The 26,853-nt window shown below is 44.3% G+C and overlaps 1 protein-coding gene across 4 annotated transcripts; it reads left to right on the top strand.

Moving 5' to 3' along the window:
- The first annotated feature begins 365 nt into the window (after positions 1-365).
- On the top strand, positions 366-26,853 carry LOC124486953 (RNA-binding protein with multiple splicing-like). 4 transcript variants are annotated; one of them, XR_006958315.1, is made up of 9 exons: positions 367-819; positions 10,020-10,097; positions 10,765-10,803; positions 12,831-12,893; positions 15,347-15,497; positions 17,291-17,418; positions 18,586-18,655; positions 23,600-23,708; positions 24,410-26,853. XR_006958315.1 is itself a non-coding variant. In XM_047048865.1 (8 exons), the coding sequence occupies exons 1-7, from the start codon at positions 757-759 to the stop codon at positions 18,646-18,648; spliced, it is 585 nt and encodes a 194-aa protein (XP_046904821.1). In that variant the 5' UTR covers positions 367-756; the 3' UTR covers position 18,649; positions 23,600-23,688. The 4 variants fall into 4 exon arrangements, 1 of the variants encoding a protein (XP_046904821.1); XR_006958317.1 differs by lacking the exon at positions 17,291-17,418 and having other exon boundaries at positions 366-819; positions 18,586-18,649; XR_006958316.1 differs by lacking the exon at positions 17,291-17,418 and having other exon boundaries at positions 366-819.

Below are 26,853 nucleotides of genomic sequence, written 5' to 3'. Positions count from 1 at the left end.
TAAACCTACAATAGAAGTAGTCCACAAGTTGAAATGTCACAATTACGTTCAAACATTGGTTAATTTACCAAAACATAGTTTTTCACAGGCTTGCACGATTTAGGGAGTACCGTCCACACACAATGAAATGCACCATAGTCTATAATATAATAGCCTGTCCAAATCATTACATCGTTGTCTTAGCCTATATGGTTTTCCAGTTATTCTTTACCTAAAAATATAAGAGTTGTCTGTTGTTGAATACAAAATATTTTCCACGCGTGCCGCGCATGAGACGCCTTTGCGCGGGGAATTTTGCTTTGTTATGGTCATGGTATGACGACACCTTATAAAACATTCATAAACCCAGGAGAGAGGGACGGTGCATCACACCCTATCCCACGCCCCGTCCCTCCCTCCAACCCCCCCTTCTACAGGAGATGGGAGAACTTTCCTCGTCAAGATCTACCCTGCCGTAGTGCAGTCAAATGAAAGACGATTTCATTTCACTACTCGGGACGCAAAGTGGCGCAGGCAAGATTCTCTGGGAATATCTAATTCCAATGAGGAATATCTTACTATATTCACGGTTTTTTAGGGATACATCAGTTTACGTGTCAGTTGACTTTTTACATGTAGTTAATACATTTATGTCGCCAAACTAGGAAAAAGATTGCGGTAGGATACAGGACGGACGACTTGTTCCATTGGTTTCTACGGAAAGGGATAGAACTAAACTAAAGACGGTCCTAGTTAAAGTGATAAAACGGTTTCAGAATGAATAACAGCAAAAATGAAAAGGAGAACGAACAAAATGAATACACCAATCACGAAGAGGAGGTAAGACGTGGTTCCTGATATCTGCATCATTACCTTGTTTCACTTGCGTATATAAGTGCATTTTAAGGCAGTGAATCAGGTAGGCTATTGCCACACTTTGAGAGAGATGCAATAAGAAACCACATAAATTAGAAACTCTACACGGACGAACTAATAGAGGCTAGAGTTTGCAGTCTTAAGTTTGTTGTTATTCGTAAAGCACAAGGGTCACTATCACATACCACTTTACTTATCGGCAACTTGACCTTCTTCGGAATAATAGGTCTGACACATTTTAGAACAAAGCTGACTATACCTGACACGACGAACACATTGCTGGAGGCTAAATGCAGGAGAATACAACTGTGGTGTGGGAATATGCTTCCAGGACAAATGGTTTAGATGCAAAGTGAGCATCTGAAGTTTCAAGCATATTCTGTTGCAACACAAAATAAGTCTAATGTAAGAGGACTCTCATCCTAGATATAGTTCAGTTACATTTTTTAATATATTGTACAGTGTTATTGTTTTCCCAGAATATAATCAAATTAGCCAAGGCTGGAAATGACTTTTCTTATTACACGCTGGACAATATCCCAGTTCTTTCCACCGCTCTAAAAATATGAGCTTGGTTACACAATCCTGTATCTAGTTTCCCAATATCCTGCACTAGGCAAATAAGTTGTAGTGGTGTCATTTGTAAAGGAATCATTTACTTTGGCACCCAAACATCTACATTTGAGATGACAGCCGTGTTATTTCAGGACTCTCAGTTCAGCCAACTCAAGTGATGTAAGAAAGGTATATCAGATTATATCAGTTATTTCTCTTGGAGTGACTTGATAAAAGTTCAAGTATTAGTCATGAACAACAGCACAGCCAAACATTCCAACTTGATGCAATTCCATATTTGGGCCACTGTTTAGAATACTATGGAAGAAATTCAGTTTCCCTCGCACAGTGCATTTCCACCATTAAATGTAGAGGGAGGAATATCTCTAAATTGCAGGCGTGCATGTTTTATGTCTCCTTATCTCTCCGCCAGTTTTTATGATTTATATCTTTATTGTGCAGAAGTTGTGTACCTTTCTGAAACATTCTGTTCAAAAACTGCAATATATCACCTGACACTTCTCCTGAACAAAAGTTACTATTACAATCCAAGTCAATCAAAACACCATAGCTTTATATTATCTACCCTTTCAGGATATGATGACATTTGTTATAATCAAATATACCAATTACACTTGGACTAACCACTATGTTTATATGACATTTGTGTGTTGGAAACTAGATTCATCCCAAGACTTAACTTGTCTAATCTTGCGGACAATCAAAGCTGAGAGATACCAGTGTTGATACAGTAAAGTGGGAGAGAGAGGGATAGGAAGGGAGAAGGGGGAGGGAAAGAGAGAGACAAAGGAACAGAGGATTGCTTTACTGGGGGCCATGTCTCGTACAGTATCATTTAAAGCTTTCAGCAAGGAATTACAGTCTGCATTAGTGAAAACATAGGCATCTAATGAACATAGAGATGTTTGGAAACTTCCCAAACCAACTAGAGCCTAATATTGACCTCAGCTAGGTTTCATTGACATGAAATAACACAGTGACACTTACAAAATGATGTGTATGCCCTATCATTGACATACAGTACATGGCATTCAGATGCAGGCATACACACACATACACACACACACACACACACACACAGAATTACTTCTCAGAAGCTTTAAAGATCCTGAAAGAGGTATTCCCTTAGGTGCACAAGACTTGCATTTTATGTTGGTTGCTCACTAACAATTCCAAGTGGAACATTCTCAGCGGTAATGACTCATTTCAGTCATGACTGAAACGTGATCTAATTGTGTTAACCCTTGATGTTATTAGTGCTAGTTCAACCATGTGTTGCTCTGCACATATTGATCCAGTCTCTGTGCATGTAAGGGAACAATAAAATGCAAACCAGGCGATTTAAAGTGATAAATTGTTTTATGTTTATTTTTTTACCACTTTGTGGTATTGGTAAACCTTTAACACTACAAGAGGCACAGTTTAACTACCACTGGCATGACCCTTGTGACAAACAACAGCTATACTCCAGTGAAATCCAGTGTAGTATGGAACTCAATAGATCAGTTATTTAAGTAAAAAAACTACTGGCAAGCTTGACTTTTTTTCATCACACTAGTGACCTCAAAATTCATGGCAAACCAATGGACCATGACCAAGACTTTGATTCAATTGACCAAGGTTGATTGACTACAGACCATGCGTCACCAACTCTGGTCTCTGGGTTGCAACAAGGTGTGTTGGCTTGTCCTCCATCCCAGGAGTGGAACATCCTTAGCAGATTTATTTTCCAGGAGTCACTGAAAGGAGGCATAAACATAATCCTTACAACAACAATAGGACCACCTGCAAGACTAAAATAACCAGCCACTTAAACTCGATTTTGTCTGTCACTTGAACACAAATCTTTAAGTGTCCCAATGCAATGAAAATGAATTCAATATTAAATAGCAAAAACCCTTTCATAGGTATTCAAAATAATGTTTCACTGTGTAAATAAATAACAAATGTAAGTCTGTGTAAACAGTCACATTCTTTATTTTTCCATTTTACAGGCCCAGTGTAAAATACATAGTCTATCTTTAAAATGTCAACAAGAGTTGACCGAAATCCAAAGCGAATGACTGTAAAGGTTTAGATGAATAAGGTCGGGTTAAACCCTGACCCACTGCAGTAGCATACTTATCAAGCCTTCTGTCTTTCCCTTTCTGACCTTCATGCCCGTCAACAAGACCTCCACCGCTCTACTATTTAAATATCTACATTTACATCCTCACATCTGAGAGCTCATTATGAAGCTCCGCATCGACCTTGAGGTCCAACGATGGTCTCGTTTTTGAACGGCAATGTATTCATGTCAAGTCCAGGACCTATTTACTTCTCTCCATTACTATAGAACCGTTCCATGTTATAGAATAAGGATTCCTAGGCCGTAGGTTTAGCAGTACTGCGCTGCCACTCAGACAACACACATGGCTCACACCAGTTAACAGTTTCAGGGTTACAACTCATTTGACCACACACACACGCACACACAACACAAAACACACACACATCTGTCGATTTCAATCTAACGGTTGCTTCAAACGAGGAGGGCTTTAAGAATGCATAACAGAGGAAGAGAATCAAGGTTCAACAGATGCTCTGTGCCTCTCTGGTGTCTAATTGAATTGTGCTGGCCTGTTCCAGGTAGCCCCATAGTACACTCTCGTCAAATGGCAGGTCATGTGGCCAGGGTAACCTTTTCACTGGAGGCATCCTAGCAGGGAGTTATGCAGCAGGGAAATGAGGATGAAGTCGAGTAGTGTGTGTGTGCGTGTGTGTGCGTTTGTTTACTCGCTATGAAAAGGGCACAGAGATACGTTAACTGTCCATGACATGGAACATATCAGAGGGGGGGCACAACAATATAGCTGGGGCCATAATCTAGTTATGATAGGGCATCACACGGTCACACACACACACAAACACTCTCACACACTCACACACACCACAGTCAATGGGTTGGAGTTTATTTATAAAAGCGCTCAGGGAATTGTCATCTTATCTTGGCCATTCGTCAGCTGTGCGACAAGAGGTATTTGAAAAGACAACAAGGCTTAGCGTCAAGAACTGCTGGTGGGACCCTGTAATGTGAGGCTGGGAAAAAGAAAAACTGTCGAGAATTGGATCTCAATTCCTTCAAAAACCATTTACGAGACCAACCACTGCTGTTGAACAGCCAAGAGAAGATGCTGTTGTTTGAAAAAAAATCTGTTTTCAAAGACCTTTGTTGTTGACTTGCGATTCACGTCTTGTGATACCGTGTGTGATCAATGACAGATAGTTGTGGGGAAGAAGTGCGAGACTTGTTTAAAAGAAGTTGGGCATTTTGGTTTGCTTTGTCACGCTGTGTGTATGTACTTATTCGGTCACCTCAATTTATTTTCTCTCACTTAGGCTATAATTAACCACCCATTACTGTAAGATCCCTCTTAACATATCCCACTCTCTGTCTGTCTGTCTCTCTCTCTCAGTCAGGAACAGAAATGGATCCCTATATAGCTTGAACCCTGCTCACTCTCTACTCTTATCTCCTTTCCTATCTGTCTCCCACCCCCCTTTTTTTCTCTCTCTCTCTTGCTATGTTCCTTTCCTCACTTCCTCCCCCTCTCTACCTCCTTGCTTCACAGCAGCAGAATCTCCTTATCGGCCCATGACTAGGGTGAGTGTGACCCTAGCGTTGAACAGAAGGCCCGTTTATGGTCATGACGAGAGACCAACCTCAAAGACAGGAGTGAGCCAGGCAGAACATGAGAGGCCTGACTGCCCGCAGGACAGTCTCCTAGCCCCAGCCGGTCAACCCGGCCGAGCCCAACACTGGCTCTTCCACCCCCCCTCCTAGCAAGGAGTGGCCGGGTTCCCTGATAATTCCGTCATCTGAGGGGTTTAAAGAGGTTTGTTTTGAGAGTAGCTCCACCCAAAGTGGCCAGACTTCTAAGAGTTGTCACAACAGAGGCTTTTGGCGTAGGTACTGTTTGGTCAAGAACCTGATGTGTACTTATGCTTTGTTCTCGACCACCGTTAACCCCTGACCATCCAACCCCGAAACCAAACAGAGTAGGATGCCCGCTTGTGCAAGCACAAACAAAGAGAATTCTCAGAAGAGGGGACTGGGGCTAGCTCAATTAGCCAGTGTTAATGACTACCTTGGAATGTTACGTTTGCTCTTAAATATATCAGCGTCGAGAAGTTTAACAGGAGCAGAGGAGTCAATGGAACACTAACATTGGAAAAATTCAACGCCCCCCTCCGAAGCCAGATAAACTGGACAATAGCTGACCATCTACTCAGCAATATGTGAATGAGTCCCACCTCTACATGCCTTAGCGCACTAACACGGTCACAGCCCTGTCGCCTGGCTTCAAGATTGATGGCTGTTGAGTGTCGGAAAATGAAGGCAACGTGTTAGTGTGAAGACTAACATCTGGCCTGGAGACCCTTTCAGTTTTAGGATAGATTAGGAGAAGACAATGATGGAGGGAAAAGAAAGAAAGACAGGAAGGGGAGGGAGGGAAAGATGAGAAGAGGATGTGGAACATAGAGGAAGCAGCTTCTTCCTTGCTCTGTTTTCGGTCCCTGTTCCTTGTCCGGTTCCTTGGCTCCTTTAGGCTTTTGTAACATCTGCAAAAGCTAGCCTGACAACACAAATACGTTTCACTTTTTCAAATGTCCGAGGTATGCACAACCTCGCAGCTTAACTGACGACCCAAAGACTAGCCTGACTGTGACACCTGACCCTGAATGTGGAACCTGACCTTTTGACCCTGGGATTTAGGAAGAATGAACTGCCACTTAGAAGAAGCCATCCATTTAAGGTTGTTTGACACCTAGCAAGCCTGCAGTCGCTCTCTCTTCACATTCTTCACGACGATAAAAAAAGAGGGGGTGAGGATGACAGCAAGTGACACTAACACAGAACAGTGACAACTGAGATAGCAGGAGATAGGAGTTTGTCAGCTGTTTTTTCAACCCAACTCAGTTCTAGACAGGAGTAGGCTTTGTTTTGCTGTGAGTATGAGACCATGGCGCTTTGATTTGATATGGGTGTCATAGAGAGGGCTGTGTCGTTATGGTGACAATTGTTGTGGGCGTGAGGATGGATGTTTTTTTGTTGTTTTTTTTTGCTGCTTGTGTTTCGGTGGAGGTAAATAAGACGGAGAGACACACACATAGGGGCTAACGCATCCACACGCAAACACACACACATGCGTGCACAAACGCATGCGTGTGATGTGTTCATCCTTCACACTCGTACACATATGCATGCGCACACGCCACACACACACCGCACACACACACACACACACACTCCAAGGTCATGGTTGTGTCCCATCCCACTTGGTTTAGAGGACCCGCCATCTCTCTCGTACTTGGCTCAGAAAAGCAGACAATATTTATCTCATTGAACCACCAAGGTCACCTCCCTCATTTGAGCCACAATAAAAGCTATATAAGCCCTCACGTTAAAGTAAAAAAGCCAATTGGAAACTCTTTAGGAGCATCTTGTAGATTCACTTGGACTCCATGCACTTAGGTGATTACATGACACGAGTGATTTATTACAATACCTACTGGCTCAGTGAAGAGTTTCACAGCAATGAGATAAGCTTTAAATCCAAGACATATAATTGAATGATTACACAAATTGAACTGTACCCATCCTGACTAAGAATGAGGCTGTTCTATGCAGACAATCAGTTTCCAGCTGTTACCATGATGGCAACTAAATGGTATTGCTTTTACTTTATTTACTTTATTTACTTTATTTACTTCTTGAAGTCGAAACACCATGAATGAAAATAATTACTTTTCAGTGGGAACTCCAAATAAGTGGCTGAGGTTTTGAATAATACATCCTAATATCACAGCACTACACCTAGGCTTATACCTCAATTGATTCTAAAACCAGTGTGTTACTACATTTCTTGCAAATAGATGGTCTGAGTAAATTAGTAAATGGATAGACCCATGGTGTTCCAAAGTCAGGAAAACTTCTGGCCTCATGGTGAAAGTGTAATGCTAAAGCAATTGTTAGAATCGTGTACATATATATATTTTTTTAATATATCAACAGCAGGCCGCAGCATCGAAGTTAGCGAACCATACCGTCTGGTCATTGATGATTTCATCCACAGGCTATGGAGTCATGTAGTGCTGATTAGTGGTGCGTTGAGTTCGTACCCCAGGGGACGAGCTGTGAAGGTGGCCCTAATAAGATGTGATGTTTTTGGCCCAGGGTGTTGAGCTCTACAAAGCTTTGCAACACCGTTGCCAGGTAACGGAGCTGCACGCCGTTTGTAAAGCTCTCAGCTGGCTGGCGGTACGTAAGGAGGGAGGAAGGGAGGGAGGGAAGAGCGGTTTGCGTATGAACTTGTGTGAACACACCATAAATGGTCAATGACTCAAAGCCCAGGCTAAGTCCACACTCAGCACTTTGGGAAGGCAGGTATGTGGAAAGTTCACAAAGACTCACAAAAGAACTACTAAACCATGCAACTAAAAGCCAATAAAACAGAGATATTTAAAGTGAGGTTTTACTGTCTGTGACAACCTCTTCAACCTGTTACAGAATCCTTTAATCTCACTGAGATATGCCTGCTTTTCTTTTAGATGGATTATTTACCAAAATGTGTTTTCGTTGCATTGCTCTGATTTGGAACCCCTGGATACCACAACTATTTTAAACGTGAACTTCTTGAGCGTTCCTGATGAGACTGTTCCAGTTTGATATCTCACTTCACTCAAAGGAAAATACCAACTGTTTACAGCTGTCTGTAATCACAGCCGTCTAAAAACAGCCCTAATTGACCACAGATGTGTGTACAGCGTCACCTGACATCCCACACACACAATTTTTTTTTTTTCCGCGAGATATATTTTTTTACATTCCATTTTCTCATGAGATAACCTTTTATAGACCTCTGTAATTTGGGGGGATTCATTCAATACTACTTCCATGACAAAGTCAAGCTAGCAAACAGGGTGAACTGGAAACAGAGGACACTTGTGTGTCTGATGTTTGAGAGGGCTACAGCCCAGGAAGTTCTTTTTTTTTTTTCAAAGTGGGGGAGGACGGATCGGGGTCCCTGTGATACTTGGGGGGGAATGTATCACTCCTGTGCCCCTGGTCCCAACACCTTGATGACAGCTCAGGAATGGGGCAGTGGCCTCCAACCGAGTTTAGTTATTCCTATTGTTCTGTGAGGATAACTGACTCATTGTTTTGTGTCTTCGTCTTGACTCGTCCCAAATCTGACTTCCTGGCTGGTCCCCAACCAACTGTTGAATTTCGAAAAACTTTCCACAATTATTTACACCCAGCATTAGCAGTTAACCTACAACACCTCTTCAGAATATTCTGAGCAGACGGTCTGAGCTGACGCATTATTAACACCCTATTTAAGCTATTGTCTTTCATCATTGCCTGTTTTACTCTCTCACACACACAATATCTATCTCTTGGTTTTTACAGCTCAGGCTCAGTGGGTGTCAGCATTCGCTCGTCCTCTGAGAACCTTTGTCGGTCGCGGCTGTATAGCGCATATTTGAAGGAGACACACTGGGATTTATTTAAATCTGCCTGCCAGTGACAGACACCAGTGACGGTTCTCCAGAGTTTGGCTTGGCTCAGATAAGATAAGGCCTTAAGGTGAGAGAGTCACCGGGGTGAATCTGGCCAGATGGTTCTTTGCTGTGCCAGCTAGCTCTTGAGTTGCTAGGCTTCTCTGTTTGTGTCAGCCGGTTTCTGGCTCGAGCAAGGGTTTTTTTTTTGTGTCAGCAAACATTTGAATGATAGCGAGGACTTCTATTGCTGTGATGCTGTGTGGTGACATGTGAAGTTCACATCCTTTCCCTGGTCTTTTCTTAGTATAACAACCTGTACATTACTGTTTTACAAAGCGGTCTTCTAACTAACACCCTGTGTTTTCACAGTAGACTATTTAGGAAAGTATTTACATTTTATTATAGCAAAGATCTCTGTGAATCCCACTTAACCTTTAGGATTAATCATGTAAAAAACTTCACCTTCTCCCAATCAACCAACCACACTCCCGGTAACGTACCTAAATCCAGTCACTCGACCAATAAGATCACTTAATTCTTCATGTACAAATGACGCCCCCAAACAGAGTACTGTATTGTTCCAATAGTACTGCCCAAGTACTGGAACTCAGAATTCCATTCTCATGTCCAACCCAAGTGAACTTAATTCACCTTCTCACTGAGCTCTTCAGATCCCCCACAAGTTGAAAAGTTGAAACATCAAGAGTGAAGGTAGAGCTGTGAGGGTGGGACCCCTATATGTCTCCCTGGGCTGTAAATGACATTGAAAACATTCAATACACTTATAAAGGAGTTGTGTGTGTGTGGAACTAAGTGATATTCATCATTGTATGGTATTGCATTTCAAAGGCTTGCCTATGGCATACATCAGTCTACTCCATTCCAAAGGCTAGTTAGTCACTGAGCATTATGTGCCCATTTCAATGGCCAAGGTCTTTCTTGTCTTCTTGCTCCTCTATTAACCTCAGGTAGCAGATCTATTTATAATTAATGGAGGTCAATGATGAGTATGTGAACACTGCTCTTTTTTTCCTCTCCTCAAGGTCCGAACACTATTCGTCAGTGGACTACCTCTGGATATTAAACCGAGAGAACTCTATCTCCTGTTCAGGCCATTTAAGGTATGTTTGTGTGTATTAAACGGAGGGTTTCCCGCTATTTTTAGCGCCTTTCTCTCCCTCGCCCCCCCCCCCCCCCACCCCACGGTCGATGACTCTCTCCGTTAATGGTGATGAAATAAACAGCAATGGAAAATCTCAGGGCTTCAGTGTTCCTACAGGCCCAGGTTCAATCCCAGCTGATCCATGGCATGGGAAGGCCTTGTTATGGAAAATTAGCCCACGGTTTTGGCAGCGTTTTTGGTTTTGCTAACTAAACGTGGTCATTGCTGTCTTCAAGCAGAATCATGCATTAGGAGAAGTGCAATTTTCCAGTAAGTCACTTTCACTTGTTAGTACAGGTTTCTGTTAAACTACTGCTCAGCTAATATGTATGGTATACATTTAAAGAGAGGCTAATTATGATATGAGTATTAAAAGCAGCAATTCATCAGGTGAGACTCCTGTGCCCCCACTGCATGTGGTTTTCAAAAGTCACATCTGACCCATAAAAAAAAGCAAATACTTGCATGCTGCTCTTGGATGTATCAATTGATTCCACATGTTGAACAATGAAATGTCACTTTGAGATTTACAGTAGATCACTATCATTCGTGGTGGTCCGTAAAACTTGAGCATTTTTTCTGTTTTCATTGAACATTTTTTACAACTTGTGTTCTGTCTGTTTCAGGGCTATGAAGGCTCCTTGATAAAACTTACCTCAAAACAGGTATGTGTAAAAAAAAAAGTGTCATGTTAACATTCAAAGAAACAAATCACTCAATCCAACCGTTACTGACAAGTTTATGCAACAGGACGGCTTTCCGTCAACACAAGTTTTTCCCTCAGGATACAATATCATATATTTTGACAATGTCTCCCTAATACTCCCCAACCTTTTGTTCCAACAAAAACTGGAGAAAAAAAACAAATGCTGCTTTTTCAAGTGGGCGGGTGGTTGTGGGTGTGTGTGTGGGTGGGGGGGGGGGGGGGGGGCATGGGCTTGCCACTGGCTCTCTGATGCAGCATGCTTGCAGTTCGCAGATGGACACTCCTATGGGATGTACACACCCCGGGAAGGGAGACGGAAAGAAAGGAGAGGTGTCAAAGTGAATGTTTTGACAAGAAACGTTCTCTGACGGCAGTGTTTCAGCCCGGGGGGAGTGATGACTGAAAATGAGCCAGTCTGGCACTCTCCAATAGGAGAGTTAGGTCATTTAGCACTGTGTCAAGGTACTTAATACCACATTACGTTGTGCCTCGTAAAAAGATGATACCCATTCATGGGTTAAGTTGGCAGTAGAGTGTGGAGCACTGGTATCATATGGTACTATCGTATTAAATTGTTGATATTTTGTCAATACAATACTAAGTCAACCTAATGTCAATACATTTAGGTATTCTTATCACGATAAATGCCTCTAAAACTGTTAATAGTTCTGAGAAAACACAGTAAGGATGGACGGCTGACCCACGTGGGAGGATGTTGACAGTCTGTCTTGTAATGAAACAAAGTTACAGAATTCAGACTTCCTCAGACTTCCTCTCAGAGAAATACAGTTCTAGAAATAACACACTAGCTGACCTGTCTTATTGTTTTGCCTTTGACACACGTGGTACATAGTTCCTATAGAGTCATCATTCAGCATGACTCACCTTGTTCTGTTCCAATACTAACGTTCAACTCTTTTTTTCTGTTCTCATAATCTGTGTCCCTTTCACATTGGGACATCTTGACTAATGCTAATGACATTGCTAACATATATCAATCGATTCTAGTTTCTGTTACAGCTGCTGGAAGCAGCCATGTCCTTATATAGCAAGAGACGGATCACAGGCCTTTTTCTATTTATATTCTTGCTACGCTTCCTGACGTCTTAACTCTGTCTTTCTTTCCTTTTTTTTGGTTTGCCTTGTACAAAAATTCCCATAACCCTAGAAAGCCTTCCAGATCGCACACTGTAGCTTACCCCCTTGAGAACAAAATGTTTGGAGAACTCTCTTTCTCTCTGTCTTTCCCTCTGTCTCCCTCTTCTCCCTGCTCCTCTTAACCCCCACCCGCCCCCCCTTCTATCTCTCTCACCCTCTTCAGTGTCTATGAAAACATGTCTCTTTTGTCTTGGGCCAAAACGCAGTTTTCTGTTGTTAGCTAGAGGAAAGCACTTCCAAACCTGCATATCACGTGGGGGACTTCTCACATTCACCTAAGCATTGGGCCCTGGACCAAGGTGATGTCACTGAACATGTAACACAAGTGTGAATGTGATAAAAGAAACGTTGAACCACCACTCGTCATGCTGCACTGCTGTGATAGTTGACAGGGCTGTTTAGAAAGGTCTTGCACAATTGAACTCCCTCCGTTGCCTCACTTTCTCTCACGCGCTCTGTCCTGACTAAAATGTGTTTCCCCTTTCTCTTTCTCAGTCTCCCCCCTTATCCATTCTCTGTGTATTTTTCTTTCTTTCCCCCTCCCTCTCTTTCTTTCTCCCACTGCCCTGTTGCCCGTATTTGGGCATATGCAAGCCATGCACCATCTCCTGGATTCTGAACTGTCGATGGACTCCACAATACAGGCCTGGAGTGTTTTTGCTCTCTCTCTCTCTCTCTTGCTTCCATCTATCTCGGTCACCATGGTTTTAGCATGGGGAAAGGCAAAAATAAAAGCAAGTCTCTGTCACTCAACACAGAAGTGCCGAGTCAGTAAACTGCCTAAAACCATGTTTCTTTCCTTCTTGTTCTGTCTCCCTGTCTCCCCAGCCGGTGGGGTTTGTCAGCTTTGACAGTCGATCAGAGGCAGAGGCTGCGAAGAATGCCTTGAACGTAAGTGTCATGCACTCCTCACGCTGCGTTCAAGAACAGGCTGGTTCAGACACCGTTTCCGATGGTGTCTCGTCTGTCTCTGTTCCTACATGCACCCAAAGTCTAACACTGTATTTATACCTAGAGCCTTTATATTCACTTAGGAACTTGTATAATCCCCACACATTGAATGGATGTTGATGTAGTTTAATATGAGGACACAGTGTTCTACTATTTGAGTTCCCCAATTTTGTGTATTCCACCTCTTATAACTAAAAGTGAAAAGCAAACAGATATATACTCTCCCAAAATCTCCCAATGTCAAGATCTGTGTGAGACTTTCCTGTCAGGTTTTCAAATGAGCCCCAAAAAATTCTACACAAAGCGCAAGCTTTAGTGTCCCTACAGATCATACAAGGTCAATCACTTAGAATTAGCACTCCTACTACACATTGATTGAGGATTTGGGGTTTAATCTCACTTATTTTAAACAAAGGCTTCCGACCTCGCTGCAACAAGCCCTTGATGAGCCAGACAGGCTCAGAACGTTCAGGAAACTCATTTCTGTGAATGTTTTTTTTTGTCAGACTTGCAAAATAAATGTATGTGTGAATTAGTAAACAAACCCAAAAAATCACCGTCAGTCAAATCTCTGTTTTTTCTCCAGTCTCTGTGCTACTGTAGGATATGAAGCTGTGTTCCAGCTCTGATCTTTCTGGAACTTGTTTGCCTCTTTGTAATGGAAATAGATCAATATAATAACAAGGCTATGGACGAAACCTGTCAACTTCGAATGCTGAGCTATTTTCACATATTTTTCGCAAATCTGTATTTCTGTTGAACAAAGGAATGCGGAAAGTGAATAGAGATTGCAATCATCATCGCATGAGATTCAATGTCAGTATGTGTTCCAAATTAAAACCGTGAGAACTGAATAGGGCTCCTGCTAGCTGCACGATGTCCCTGGGGTTGATATGGAAAGGAACCAGATCTGATGAATCTATCTGCATGTTATAAATGAGGGAGTACTTGCGTGAGTGTGTTTGAGTCTGTGCATGTGTGTGAAACATGGGAGAGTGAGAAGGACTTGGTGTGTGTGTGTGTGTTTGAGGCATTATCATTTACCTACCAGTTGTGATATTCTCTTGTGAGATTTTGACAAAGGAAGATTCTGAATTACCATAAACTTGGCTAAATAGATCCTGACAGCAGTGGCTGGTAGAGAGAAATAAAGAAAAGAAAATAAAGAAAAAAAAATAAGAAAAAAAGTGAGAAAAAAAAACGTGAAAAAAAACAATTTGACTGACAGTTCAAATATTCAACACTCCATTTTGGCTCCACTTGTGACTTCTACCATACACTGCTGCCACATGTCAAACATATCAAAACACCTTAGGGATGAAAATAACCATTTCAAGCATGGAGAGTCAGTCTATCAACTTTCTCTTGAAACCTCTCCCACCTGAGTTCAAATTAAAGCAGTTCTCTAGCCTCATTATAACCCTGTATCTTATTATACCTCACTAGCTTCTACTGGCGGAGGCTCCAAGGGCTGTGAGCCGAGGCAATCCCAGTTAATTCTTCGCCTTCATGAGAACCGCAATCTCACCCTCTTTTTTCTGCTTCTCCTGCTGGGAGAAACCTCGAGCTAACCCAAAAGGTTGCTCGCCATGGAAGAAAGTGGGCTGCATTTTCAGCTGCTTTTCGACCAAGAACAAAAAAGGTTCCCTCATCCAGTGGGGGGGGTTGATGTGAGGGTGGTTACAGCCATTGGTGACAATTTGCAATAGTGCTGATTCATAACATAAACAAACTCTGCTTTGTTTGGTTATGTTGTGAAGAAAACCATAGTTTTTGCTGCATTCCGTATTTCGAGTCAATGTTAGGGCAAAGATTGAAGGAGAATGTTTTGGTTTGAGTGGAAATCTGAAATATATATTAATTATAACAGATTCTATTGCATGAATGAACTTGCCAGTGCAAGTATTGTGTTAGTTGCCTAGGTGTATGTGCGGTGGTAGCCAAAGAATTCCCAGGGTTTGTTATGTTGACGTGCCTTGGTGTTCAAGGTCACGATATTAAGTTGCATTCAGAGATCACTGACAAGTTGGCGATGACAAGTATTTTTCCATGTCGCCAAATGTGTGTCCCAGACTCACGAGCCGCGATCACCAGTTAGTGTCACCACTCTCACCACATGCCACAGACCCTGCATGACAAGATCATCCAGTCTGGAAACCCTCAGGGGTTGGATTCGTCCTGGTCCTGGCTACATAACTATTTTATAGACCGATGTTGACATCTGGACTGCCCCTAAATTATTTCTTAACACAGACCAAGAAAAACGATCAGTCATTTCTAGACAAAAAACAAAAAAGACACAAAGATGGCCTGTGTTTTATCTTCCACAACAGACTAACATGACATCCTTTTTTTCCCTTGCTGACTCCTCCCACCTCTCCCTTTGACCTCAGGGGGTCCGCTTCGACCCTGAGATTCCCCAGACCTTGCGCCTGGAGTTTGCCAAGGCCAACACCAAGATGGCCAAGAACAAGCTGGTTGGCACTCCCAACCCCCCTCCCTCCCAGCAGAGCCCTGGGCCACAGTTCATCAGCAGAGACCCATGTGAGTGCTGCTGTCTCTCTCTCTCTCTCTCTCTCTCTCTCTCTCTCTCTCTCTCTCTCTCTCTCCCTCTCCCTCTCCCTCTAACTCTCCCTCTCTCTCCCTCTCTCTCTCTCTCTCTCTCTCTCTCTCTCTCTGTCTGTCTCGTTCTCTCTCTGTCTCTCTTTCTGTCTCTGTCTGTCTGTCTGTCTGTCTGTCTCTCTCGGTCTCTCTTGGTCTCTCTCTCTGTGTCTCACTCTCTCTGTGTCTCACTCTCCCTGTCTCCCTCTCTCTCCTGCCTCTCTCTCTTTCTCACTCTCTCTCTTTCCATCTGTCTGCTCGTGTGCCTATCTGGAGCAACTCTAGCACAGGTGTGAAAATCCCTTTCTGCAGGGAACCAGCACTGTGACTTATGGTGAAACATTTGGATGGGGTCGCTGCATACTGGAGAGAGTGTCACTGTGTTGTTTAAGCAATTTCAGGCTTGCTTCCTGCTACAGACTGACTTGGTCTATCAGGTTTGGTTTCCTGTACCATTCACAGATATGGAAACATTTGGAGACCCGAGGACTAATGATATAAAGTCTCCTTCAATTCCCAGTGTGCACATATAGCCGTGGTTAAATTTAGAACACATCACTTAGCTTCTTTTGGTCAAACCCTAAACTCAACACATATTCCCACATTAAAATCACCCATTACAAAACAACAAAAAAGCAGTGATCCAATGGTCAACCATCTTTCTTCAAAGTAAATAATGTCTAAGTTACACCCATCGCTCCTGAGAATTCAAACATGTCAGTAAGTCCTGGTCAGAATCACGCCTCGGCTTGGAATGCGTTGCTGTTGCTCTTCACTTTGTTTAACATTTTGCTAAATATTCGGTCAACGTTTTCAAATGCAGTCAGGGCAGGCATCGATAGCTAAACGTCGGCCTTCTGCCCTGGCTACATTTTTATTGAATGACCAAACACCCTCTTATCAGAGATCTGTTAACGAGTGGGGTGGGGTGGGGGTGGGGGGGTAGTCTGGCCCTTGTGGAAAATGGAAGGAAACGATTAATGAGTGCCATGACGTAATGAGTGCAAGAAAAATGGCTGTAATTTTGTGATAAGAGGTTGTTTAAATCAGCCAATTTATCTGATCTTTGAGAGACAAAAAAAACAGTTTCCTTAGCAGTGCTGTTCCCTGTACACATATATCATGTATATACACCGTCAAGCACATGTTTCCCCCGATGGTTTACATTTCAACGTGACTTTTGCCCCTCGGATGTGTTTATGTAGCTTTTAAACTGAGAATGTGTGTGTGTGTGTTCATTCCTTCAATTTGAATAAAGCATGTGTTGTCTTGGTACGTTTTTTTACTCCAAAACCGGATCACTTTTTCATCCGTAACTTGCGTTCTCAGCTTGTCTGTGATTTTTCACTGTCTCCCCTAAACAACTTTGCCACCATGTTTCTTCTCTACCCTCTCGCCGTTCACACTCTCACCTCCACTCTGTTTCTCACTTCCTGGAGCCTCACAGTGTCTTTCAGTAGCTTCTTCCCCCTTAACGTCTCCAAATGAAGGTGTTGTGGAGCGTGGCAAAAAACCTGGCTTTCAGATTTTTTCCACGTCTACAGTCTTGGCACGGTCCGAACGTGATTTCGAAGTAACGACAGCGAGGAGGAAGCCACAATGAGACGAAATGAGACACGTCCCACAATGCACCTGTACCTCTCCTTCCTCCCTGTCTCTCTGTGCACCCCCCCCCTCCTCCTCCCCACCCGCTCCACCCTCCTCACCAGGCCTCCCTACTCTTCTTGTCTCCACAGATGAGCTCACAGTGCCTGCTCTATACCCCAGCAGCCCAGACGTGTGGGCGTCATACCCGCTCTACCCGGCTGAGCTGTCGCCAGCCCTTCCGCCAGCTTTCACCTACCCCTCCTCGCTCCACGCTCAGGTAACGCCCCCCCCCCCCCCCCATCACCCCCCACCCCTCACCACGCCCCCCCAACCACCCCCCACCGCCTGAACTGTAGAACTCGACACTTCCACCACCTCCTTTCATACCTCTGCTTCATTCTTTGCCCCCCCCCCCCCCCGAGTTGACTCGTGGGAGGTTACGAGGTGTTTACGACAGGTGTGCTGTGACATAGGTCGCACACAGCTGGTCACGTCTCAGGGACTTGGACCGGTTATTCCCTGGTTCAAAGGCATCCTCCAAATGTTCTTTTTCTTCTTCTTTGTTTTATGGTTGGTAATGCAGACGGTATCACAACGGAATAGTTTGGCATTATCGAGGCTGTATATTTGCCTAAATAAAAACCCCATCGGGAAATGTTTGCATCATTCGTTGGAGTATCACCTGTTTAATCTCCATGCAACCATGACCCAATTATGTAGTTCCCCCTCTAATCCATCTAGCGCTTCAGTAGAGTTCACATCGGAGTTCACTATCGATTAGCTGAAATTCTCATGAATCTTGATTTTGAGGCGCTCTCATGAGATCTGTTTGGTAGCTTTTGTGTTTTCTGACATGCTAATTGATGATTGTCTCGTTCGACTTCCCAGTTATTATAGGTGCACTCGGATTCTCACACGTGTTTTAATGCCTTTTCTTTTACAATAACCTCCCATTTAAACATATCTTTAAATCTCGAATACTTGTAGCCAGAAGGATAAACAAATGCCACACACATTTCCATGGACTGTGTTTTCCACTGTAATATAGAATGTAAGGCCCTGAGGTTCTTCAGATACATTTACTAGGATGAATGAATATTAACTAGGAGGTTGGGGTTGGGGCTGAAAGTGCTTATTAGGCTATTCGTTTTTTGGTGTGCAGACACACACACACACACACACACACACACACACTGTCACACACACACTCTCACACACATGCATATAACTATTTTCAATAAGGGTGAAAAGTGCAGGGATTCCAGTGATTCCCTAGTGAGTCAGACTGTGAATCAGGTGTGGAAATTAATGCTGAGTGGAATAGCGGAACTAGAATAATCCGACTTCTGAACTGATATGAAATAAACAATGTGAGATTAAAATCTGTAGGGCATGATGTATGTGTGTGGTGTGTAATTGTGTGTGTGTCTGTGTGTGTGTTCAGATTCGCTGGCTCCCACCTGCAGACGGAGCTCCTCAGGGATGGAAGTCCAGGCAGTTCTGCTGAAGTATGTGTGAGTAATGACAAGCATACACACACACACGCACATACACACACAGTCTGGTACACTAGTGTTTGTTATACAGTGCCAGACCTTGAAAGTGCGTGAGTAAATGTTAGGACGTTTGACATAAACAGATCTAAAACGTTCCCAACACTTGTTAGGAGGAACGCACCGTAAGAACCCCCTCACACGCAAGTTCGGTAGCACGGCAGCAAAACAAATCCTCACCGGAGCAAAAGCAGAAGATCAGCATGCACTTTTTCCCGCGTCATGAAAGCCCACTCAGGTATTCAACACGGGCGTGCTCTACGTGACACGCAGGCCAACGCAGCACTGGACACACGTGAGGCCTTCCCACGTGCCCCAGCGAGGCGGGAGGGTGGGTGGAGGGTTGTCACGGGGACGAGGAAGGGGGGCGGGGGGGGGGGGGGCCTTGCTGAATTGACAGTAGGCAACAACCTCATACTCACACCCAGTACACCAGTATTTAACATCCACAACGTGCCCACGCCATAAACGTCCTGCATCACAAGAAATCACCCATCAGTCATCCCTGTCTAGACACAACGCCTGTGCATGCGGCTGAGAAGCAAAAACAGAGGAACGCAAACACAAATTGATCCAGGGAACTGGGACCCCTGTAAAAAAATACAACGAAGGCCCCCTATCTCGCCAGTCAATGGGCGAGATGAAAGGGTCTTTTAAAGGGATCGCCGCTATTTTCTCGCCTCCCAGGTCACATGGTGCGGCGAGCGCCTCTCTCTCATTTGATGTCACGTGGGGTGCGTTTTCTCTTTCCGAGAGCGGGTGCATCAAAGGCGGGGGATTCAAACAGAATACACAACTAGCTCTGGGGGCTACGATTTAATACCGGGATGCTGCAGAGAGAGAGAGGCAACTGAAACTCTTACACAGATCTCTGTGTGTGGTGTGTGTGTGGTACCTGTCACACCTGTCTGAGATGACATCCTGACCCATTAGATATTACATGTTTACTCTGGAGCGGAATAACCTAACTTTGGAAGCAACAAAGTTAAGGGAAAGTAGCTTTTTTGATGTTAGCGAAGCTAGGAGTTACTGTATGTGCAGTAACGGAAGATTGTTCCTTACTCATTAGGACTTAGGGTTTTTAAGTCGGTCCCTTTTTGGTGTCACAGCTTATCTGTTGGAGGTGACTGTAGACAAAGGACAGTCATCTAGAACTGTTGCAGGTTTATAACATGTGCTGTGCTCTCTCCGTCACAACAAGAGAGTTTCACAGGAAAGAGCCACCAAACCACCAAGCTTGGAAAATCACCCCCCGCAACGAATGTGATGTGTTATCTGTGTGTGTGAGAGCTTATGTGTGAGTGTATTCATCTGCACATGTGTCGTGGGGGCGTGTAGTGTGTGTGTGTGTGTGTGAACCCACTCGGCGCCAGTCACACAGTCACCGAACCCCCTCCTTCGCTCCACAGTCTCAGGACAGGAAGAGACATGTTCCCCAGACCCCCCAGGGAGGGAGGGAGGCTGACCAAAGAGAGGGGGGACTCCGTTCACATAGCTGTTGATTGGTGCTAGGCCGACTGGGCTGCCCCCCCCCCCCCCCTCTCTCCCATACACAGCGTCCTTCCCAGCCCAGCTCACAGGCACAGGGCTATTTCCAGTCTGACAAAGAGACTGAGAAATGACTATAAATACAATGTTTTGGAGCATTTGATCTCTTCTTCTTCTGAGGTTTTTTCTGTTTTTTCCCCCCTCGGGGAAGTGTGGAGGAGAAAGGGAGCGGACAAGGGGAGGGGTTGAGTGATTATCCAGCCCCACCCTGAGAGGAAGTGGTTAATATGGTCGCGCCCTCCCCAGCCTCCCCCCCTCCCTCGGGTGGATATTAACTCCCCCCCCCGATGGAACAACATCCTGCTGATCTTGCAGATGAGCGGGGTCGAAGCGATGCTGTGGGATACGAGCCCTGGGCTGGCCACCCAACCCCCCACCTCCCCCAATGATACACCCTCTCCACCCCCAAACAGTCTCCCCTACACCCACCCACAAGGGTAACACATGTCCCCAGGCATCCTAAGACAGGAGCTTAGTGTCCGTTATTGTCCCATTGTAAAAACGTAATGCCATCCATTTCCTATGTCGCCTGTGACGCCGGGGACAGATGGGTAACTTCGTTAGAGGCGGAGGCTTTGTTTAGCCATGCCCTTTTCAGCTGTGCCCGGGGTAACGCTAGGCAGACTGGCACTGACCCCTCCATGGTCCTGCCCTTTACCGGCCAATTACGGTAAATGGACACAGACCGTCGTAAACGCGGATCGTTTCCCTCCGAGGGAAAGCACGTTTGCGGTGTATTTTTGTTGACGAACTTTCCAGTCAGCCAGGGCTTTACTTGAGGACACGCAGGGTGCGGAACTCATAGTGGAACTTGTGGAGAAGGTCTACTGAGAGCATTGTGACATTGTGATACTTGGAGCTGCATGAAAGAGTCCTTGTCGATGAGGAATCTGTTGAACCTCCGTAACTTTGTTTGATGTTTGTGGAGTACGACACGAGAGGTTTGCAGTTCACTTGTCGTCGTCTCGGGTGTTCGACGCCGTGTTGAGGCTGTGCCGTGCGGCTTGAAGCGTAACCGTGAAAGACCGTGTGGGCAGGCTGTGGTGCATGAAACACTGGGCTGGACCCAGTCATTCACGGCTATGATGAATGCAGTTGCGGCAATCAGTTATGGCTGCTAATAAGTGTTATTAACCGGCACCCTGCCCCAAGCCCTCAGATGATAAACGTCCACATACCGACGACGCCACATTGCAGTTCAACCAGGTTATGAAACTGAGTGCTGGTGGCTTGTTTTGCTCTTTGAAGACTAGCAGGGCTTTCTTGCTCAGGATATTTCAGCACAAGCTCTTTTTGTCTGTACTCCGTGGGCTGAATGTTTGCAGGCTGTTCGTTTCCCCCTTTCATTTCAAAAAGCTAAATCTTCATGAGTTTTTTCCTATTTGCTAACATTCTCAACAACACACGGTCAAAGCTACAGTTGACCAAATACTTGACAATGATATCTGGGAACTGTAAAGACCATAATGTTTTCACATGAGACAAGACATCATTGGGTAGTGGTGTGTGTGTGTGTGCGTGCATGTATGCGTGAGAGTATGAGTGAATAATGACGTGTGTGCGTGGAGGTGTGTGTAGGTGTGTGTAGGTGTGTGTGTGTCTATGTACACCCTGGCTGCCTGCCCAAAGGGGCTTATTGGCCAATAGCCTGACAAACCCTGCAGTTCCTGTTGAACTTCTGAGTAGCTCCCAGCAGGCAGTGGGGGACTGACCCCTGCTGAGGCCCCTTTAATAAGGAAGTGGGCCTTCATCCAACCCCCCCCCCCAACAGCACCCCACCCTAACCCCAAACAATGAACATCCACACACACGCACACACACAAACACACACACCATTCTTCTCCAACCTTCTCTTGTTCCCTCACACACGAGCCGTCACACACTCACGACATGCGCGCCGTCTTACAGGCCAACGCACGCGCTCAGTTCCACGGCACACACGGACACTTGCACATGAATGCGTGCAACCACACCGCACGCGTACACACACTCTCTCTCTGTCGCTGTGCTCTTGTTTCAGGAGCTTGATGCACGTCAACAGCTGCTTTCATCACCGACCGTCCTGGTAGCTGTGCTGGTATGTGAGAAACAGGGTCTGGGCCTAAAGGCTTTTCGTCAGCTTAGAAGGCTTTGGCCTCCTTTTTCATGGCCCCGGAACACAGGTAGACGTCTAACAGGGGCAGAAGGTCCTGTTTGAGGAACTGCATTTAGGCCCGTACAGATGAATGTAGGGATTTCTTTTGGTTAAGGCTTCACGCTTCACATGAAGGGTGAAGCATGGTGCTTGAGATGAGATGTGCCCTGGTAGCCAGTAGCCTCTTGTTTCTAGTGTCTAACCTGAGATCAAACCCCGAATTATCCATTTACAAGACTAATGATAAATGGTTGTGCCATAGAAACTGGATAAGGGCTGGACAAAGGGAATGTTCATGAGAAATCCAGACATTCGCCGTTGTCAAACAGAAAACATGTTTGACAACCTTGCTTTCTGCACCTGTGTCAAGTTGGAGGAAGTAACACATTAAACCGTGGGCCAGTAACCCGCATGGACGTGTTCAATGATAAACCCACTCTTTTAACCTGGGCTCTTCAGCCTGAACAAATACAGGTCTATAAGAATGTGTGTGTGTGTGTGTTGGGGGGGGGGGGGGAGGGGGGCAGCATTTGCCATTGCGCTACGCTTCGATTCTCCCACCCCTGATTGAGCACATAACAGGCATTAGCCAGGCCAGCCATGTTGAAAGCATGTGACCTTGCCCCTGTCTCTCAGTCAGCCGGACATGTTGATTTTTGTGATTGTTTATTGCCACAGAGGGACTCCCGTCACGATTGTTGCCGACCGGCCGTCTATTTCTGGCTAAACATCTGTGGGTCTGAGGAGTTGACCTTTCTCATTGGGGGGGGGGGGGGGGGGGGGGGGGGGGGCTCTATAAGTCGGCGGTATGGGGTGGTTGGGTCAGGGGTTTGTGTGTTTTGGGAAGAGAACAGGAAGTTCTCCATTAATTCGACTCCAGCGTGGTCCCATGGGACGTGTCGAACTTATGAAGGGTTGGGAAACGCATCTTAGATTCGAAGAGCTCTGGGAGTTTAGGTTCCTGTTGAAGACGCAGGGGGGTTCGAACAGCCCAAAACGGGCCGCGTTAACGGGACACCATCAGGTCACGTGATGCAAATTTGCGATTTCAATCAGTCAGTTCAAGAATAAAGTGTATGTTTACTGAATGCACCTCTCGCTGTTGTCCTTCTTGTACTTCATACTCTTATCAACGTCATAAACCGCCACGGCAGGAACTCATCAGAACCATCAACGACAAAGCCCTCTCAACTGGAATGCTTCTGCTCCGCTTGTGTTAACAGGTTCCTGATGTGTGATGGTGGCCATGGTCGTCCATGACGGCGCTGCCCCGCGGTTCTCTTGTCCAACCAGGACTTCTCCTGACCCCGTGTGCCACGCAATGGACCGCCGGTGAGTTTCACGGTCCAACGCTCAGCGGTTTTCGCACCCCCTGATCGCAACAGGCAGAGGCCTGGATCTGCAAATCACACCTAGGTCCTGGTCGCTGCCGTCCGATCGGCCCCGAGAGTTTGATTTGAAAGTGTCAAGTGGTGGAAAAAGCTGTTGAGAGCGAAGGAAGGTTTTCAGAAACAATAACGCAGTGCCAAAGATATCTTGCGAAATCAACTTGAAAGCCCAGAAACGTGAAACTGTGTCCATTTTCCAGTGTGTGTTTTCCTTTTTGCAGGGCGTATTTCTTGTTTTTTTTGTCCCAGAATGAGATATTAGTGGGACGAAAGTAAGTGGAAGCCAGTGTGAGCATGCGTGCGTGTGGTCAGACTGTTATGCCTTGGAGAGTGAGCCACAGAGATAAGAAACTCTGTATGTGTGTGGTCCTATGGTTATTAGTCTCTTGTGTTTTCATTAGTCTGGTTGTGGCTTGGGTGCTGTAGTCAAGGTAACATTTCCCTCTCACTTTATCTCTCTATACAACTCTCCCTCCCTCTCTCTCCCTCACTCAACCCCTCTCTCTCTCTCTCTTTCTCTCTTTCTTTCTTTCTTTCTTTCTTTCTTTCTTTCTTTCTTTCTTTCTTTCTCTCTCTCTCTCTCTCTCTCTCTCTCTCTCTCTCTCTCTCTCTCTCTCTCTCTCTCTTTGTCTCTCTCTCTCTCAGAAGCAGCAGCTACCTCATGGGCCTCAGAACAACCAAGAACCCCAGCCTCCATCACACATCGAACCCCCCCTCCCCTTCCCGCCATTTTATACTGTTACATACTCAAGAACAACTGGTGACACTTTGGTTGCAAATTGTATACACGCTACCTTATGGTATACCTTTGAAATAGGTTGAAATAGCCTGACACGAAGCTCCACTGACGTTGACGAAAACTTTGATGTAATTAGCACAAGCCTTGGGGGAATAGGCTGAGCATTGCTTTGCATTCTGAAGGGCGAAGCTTGCAGTTGGAGTGAAGGTCTTTGAAGGTTTGCCAGGGTTCTTAGCTTGTGTATCTGAATGGGAGCAAAGTGCCGCCATGTTATATTATAATAATGATTATAATTATTACTATTCTGTATACTATTAATATTAATGTTATTATGATTACATACACGATTAAGCATGACTTGCCAAAAAAATTACAATAAATAAAAAAATGGCAATGCTGTACATTTTTAGATATTTTAAAGAAAAACAAAAAAGTATTTTTGTAATCAAGACAATGTTTGCAATGGTTCAGTTTGATTGGTTACTTTTGTGTGAGAGAAACCGGTTTGAAAACAACAAAATCTTTTCTTACCTTTTCTCTTTAGAATAATGGGTACTGTAACTGTTGTACCAAGAACAGTTCTTTCACTTTGCAAATCTTTCTTTGTTTTGTTAGGATTTGCTTTGGCCTTGTGTATTTGAGTTGACCTACAATATATTCATCAGCATAAGCATTGTCTCATGATGCCAAACATTTGTGTTCTTTGTCTTGTTCTACTAGTTAAAAAAAACTGACGTTCTTTGCATTTTATTGGTGCTGGGTAAATTGGTATTGAATCGGTATTGATATGGTACTTAGAACACCAAACAGCAGCCATTTTAGCCCAGTTCAGATGGCTGTTGAGATGCAGGCTGTTGTTCCAGCGCACCTCTGACATACCGTACCCAACTTCTTCCTAGGTTTCAACATAACCCATGATAAGATTAATCCAGAGTGGCTTTATTTGATTCGTTTTAGTCTGTAACAAAAGATGGTATGAGTCCTTCCTGGTACAGGTGAACTGTAGACCTCATGCAGATAATGCAAGGTTGTAAAACATATGAACAGTCCCTGCTAAAGGAAATCAAGTAATGTTTTTAAGTACACTGTATACCTGGCAGAAGGCACAGTATACTGTAATAACAGACCAAAGGCATACTTTTTTAACACTGGATAGCTAACTAGGCTAGTTTGACTGCTTTGTACTTCTGATATCCTTCAGATATCTCCTCGTGAAGTGTGCCATTATTTTGCTGCCTGCCTCTCCTGGTGTCACTCCAAAGAGTATCACAACTCCTGAAAAGAACAGCTTTTCATGTGCTGTCTCGTCTATTTTTAGGGAAAAGGTGACTCAACCCCTGGTTTTTGTACATTTTTGTATTTCTACCTGTGAGTGGAGTGAGAAGTGATGTTTCATATGTCATATCTTGCCTTTTGGATGCTCGGTGTAGGCCTGCAATAATTCATGGATGTGATATATCCGATTTTTGAAACATTTGGTTGGTCTAAAAGCCGCATTTGTTTGTGGAAATGCAAAATATGGCGTCCTGTGTTTCCACTTCCTTCCCAATGACTGAGTCAGGAATATCAAGGTGTGTCAACCACATGAAAACCTGCTAAGACATGATGCTTGAATGTGTCAGACTGGCATGTTGTTGTGTCCCTTTTTCAACGTGAATATGATCCAGCATCATTTCATATTTCATGTAGAAATGTTATTTTCAGCACACACAACTCAACATTCGCTTTGTCAGTGTTTGAACCAATAGTGACATTGATGAGTCGACAGCAACAATCAATTCTGGATTATTCTAGGATGCCGGTCGTGTAATTAATACATCATGCTAGCAACTCTCTTCTAGAATTGTGTGAGAGCTATTGGTTCTGTGCTTGTTTTCATGATTGAAACATTATAAGAGTATATATGAATATTGAATACTGTTTTATAAGTAATTTCACTGTGAAACCCCCATGATAGCATTAAAAAAATATTCAAATCACATGAAAGAATTACCACCCTAGTGTCAACTGATGAGACATAAAATGTGAGTTGAAATGATCCTTTTGTGGAACAATGGTATTCTCTTATGATTGTTGTCTTTAATCTACTGTTGGTGTTATTGTGTGTTTTGTGCATGTTCTCATGGCATGTCCATTTTTCTTTATCCCTTTTCAATGCATAATGTTGATATTTATATATTACACCGCTGTGAGGAGAAAAATATATTATTTCCGTGAGTTGCAGGGGTGGGTTTGAGATGTTTTGTTAGAACCCCAAAAAAAGATCAAAAAGAGAGACGTTTTTATGAAGAAGAAAAAAATGTAAATGAAGACATTTCTGGGCATCTGCCATTAAAGATTGACGTTATCA

Source organism: Hypomesus transpacificus, chromosome 25, assembly GCF_021917145.1.
Source record: "Hypomesus transpacificus isolate Combined female chromosome 25, fHypTra1, whole genome shotgun sequence".
In the NCBI taxonomy this organism is placed as follows: Eukaryota; Metazoa; Chordata; class Actinopteri; order Osmeriformes; family Osmeridae; genus Hypomesus; species Hypomesus transpacificus.
Note: the sequence above shows the minus strand (reverse complement) of the source record. Positions and strands in the feature narration are given on the sequence as shown.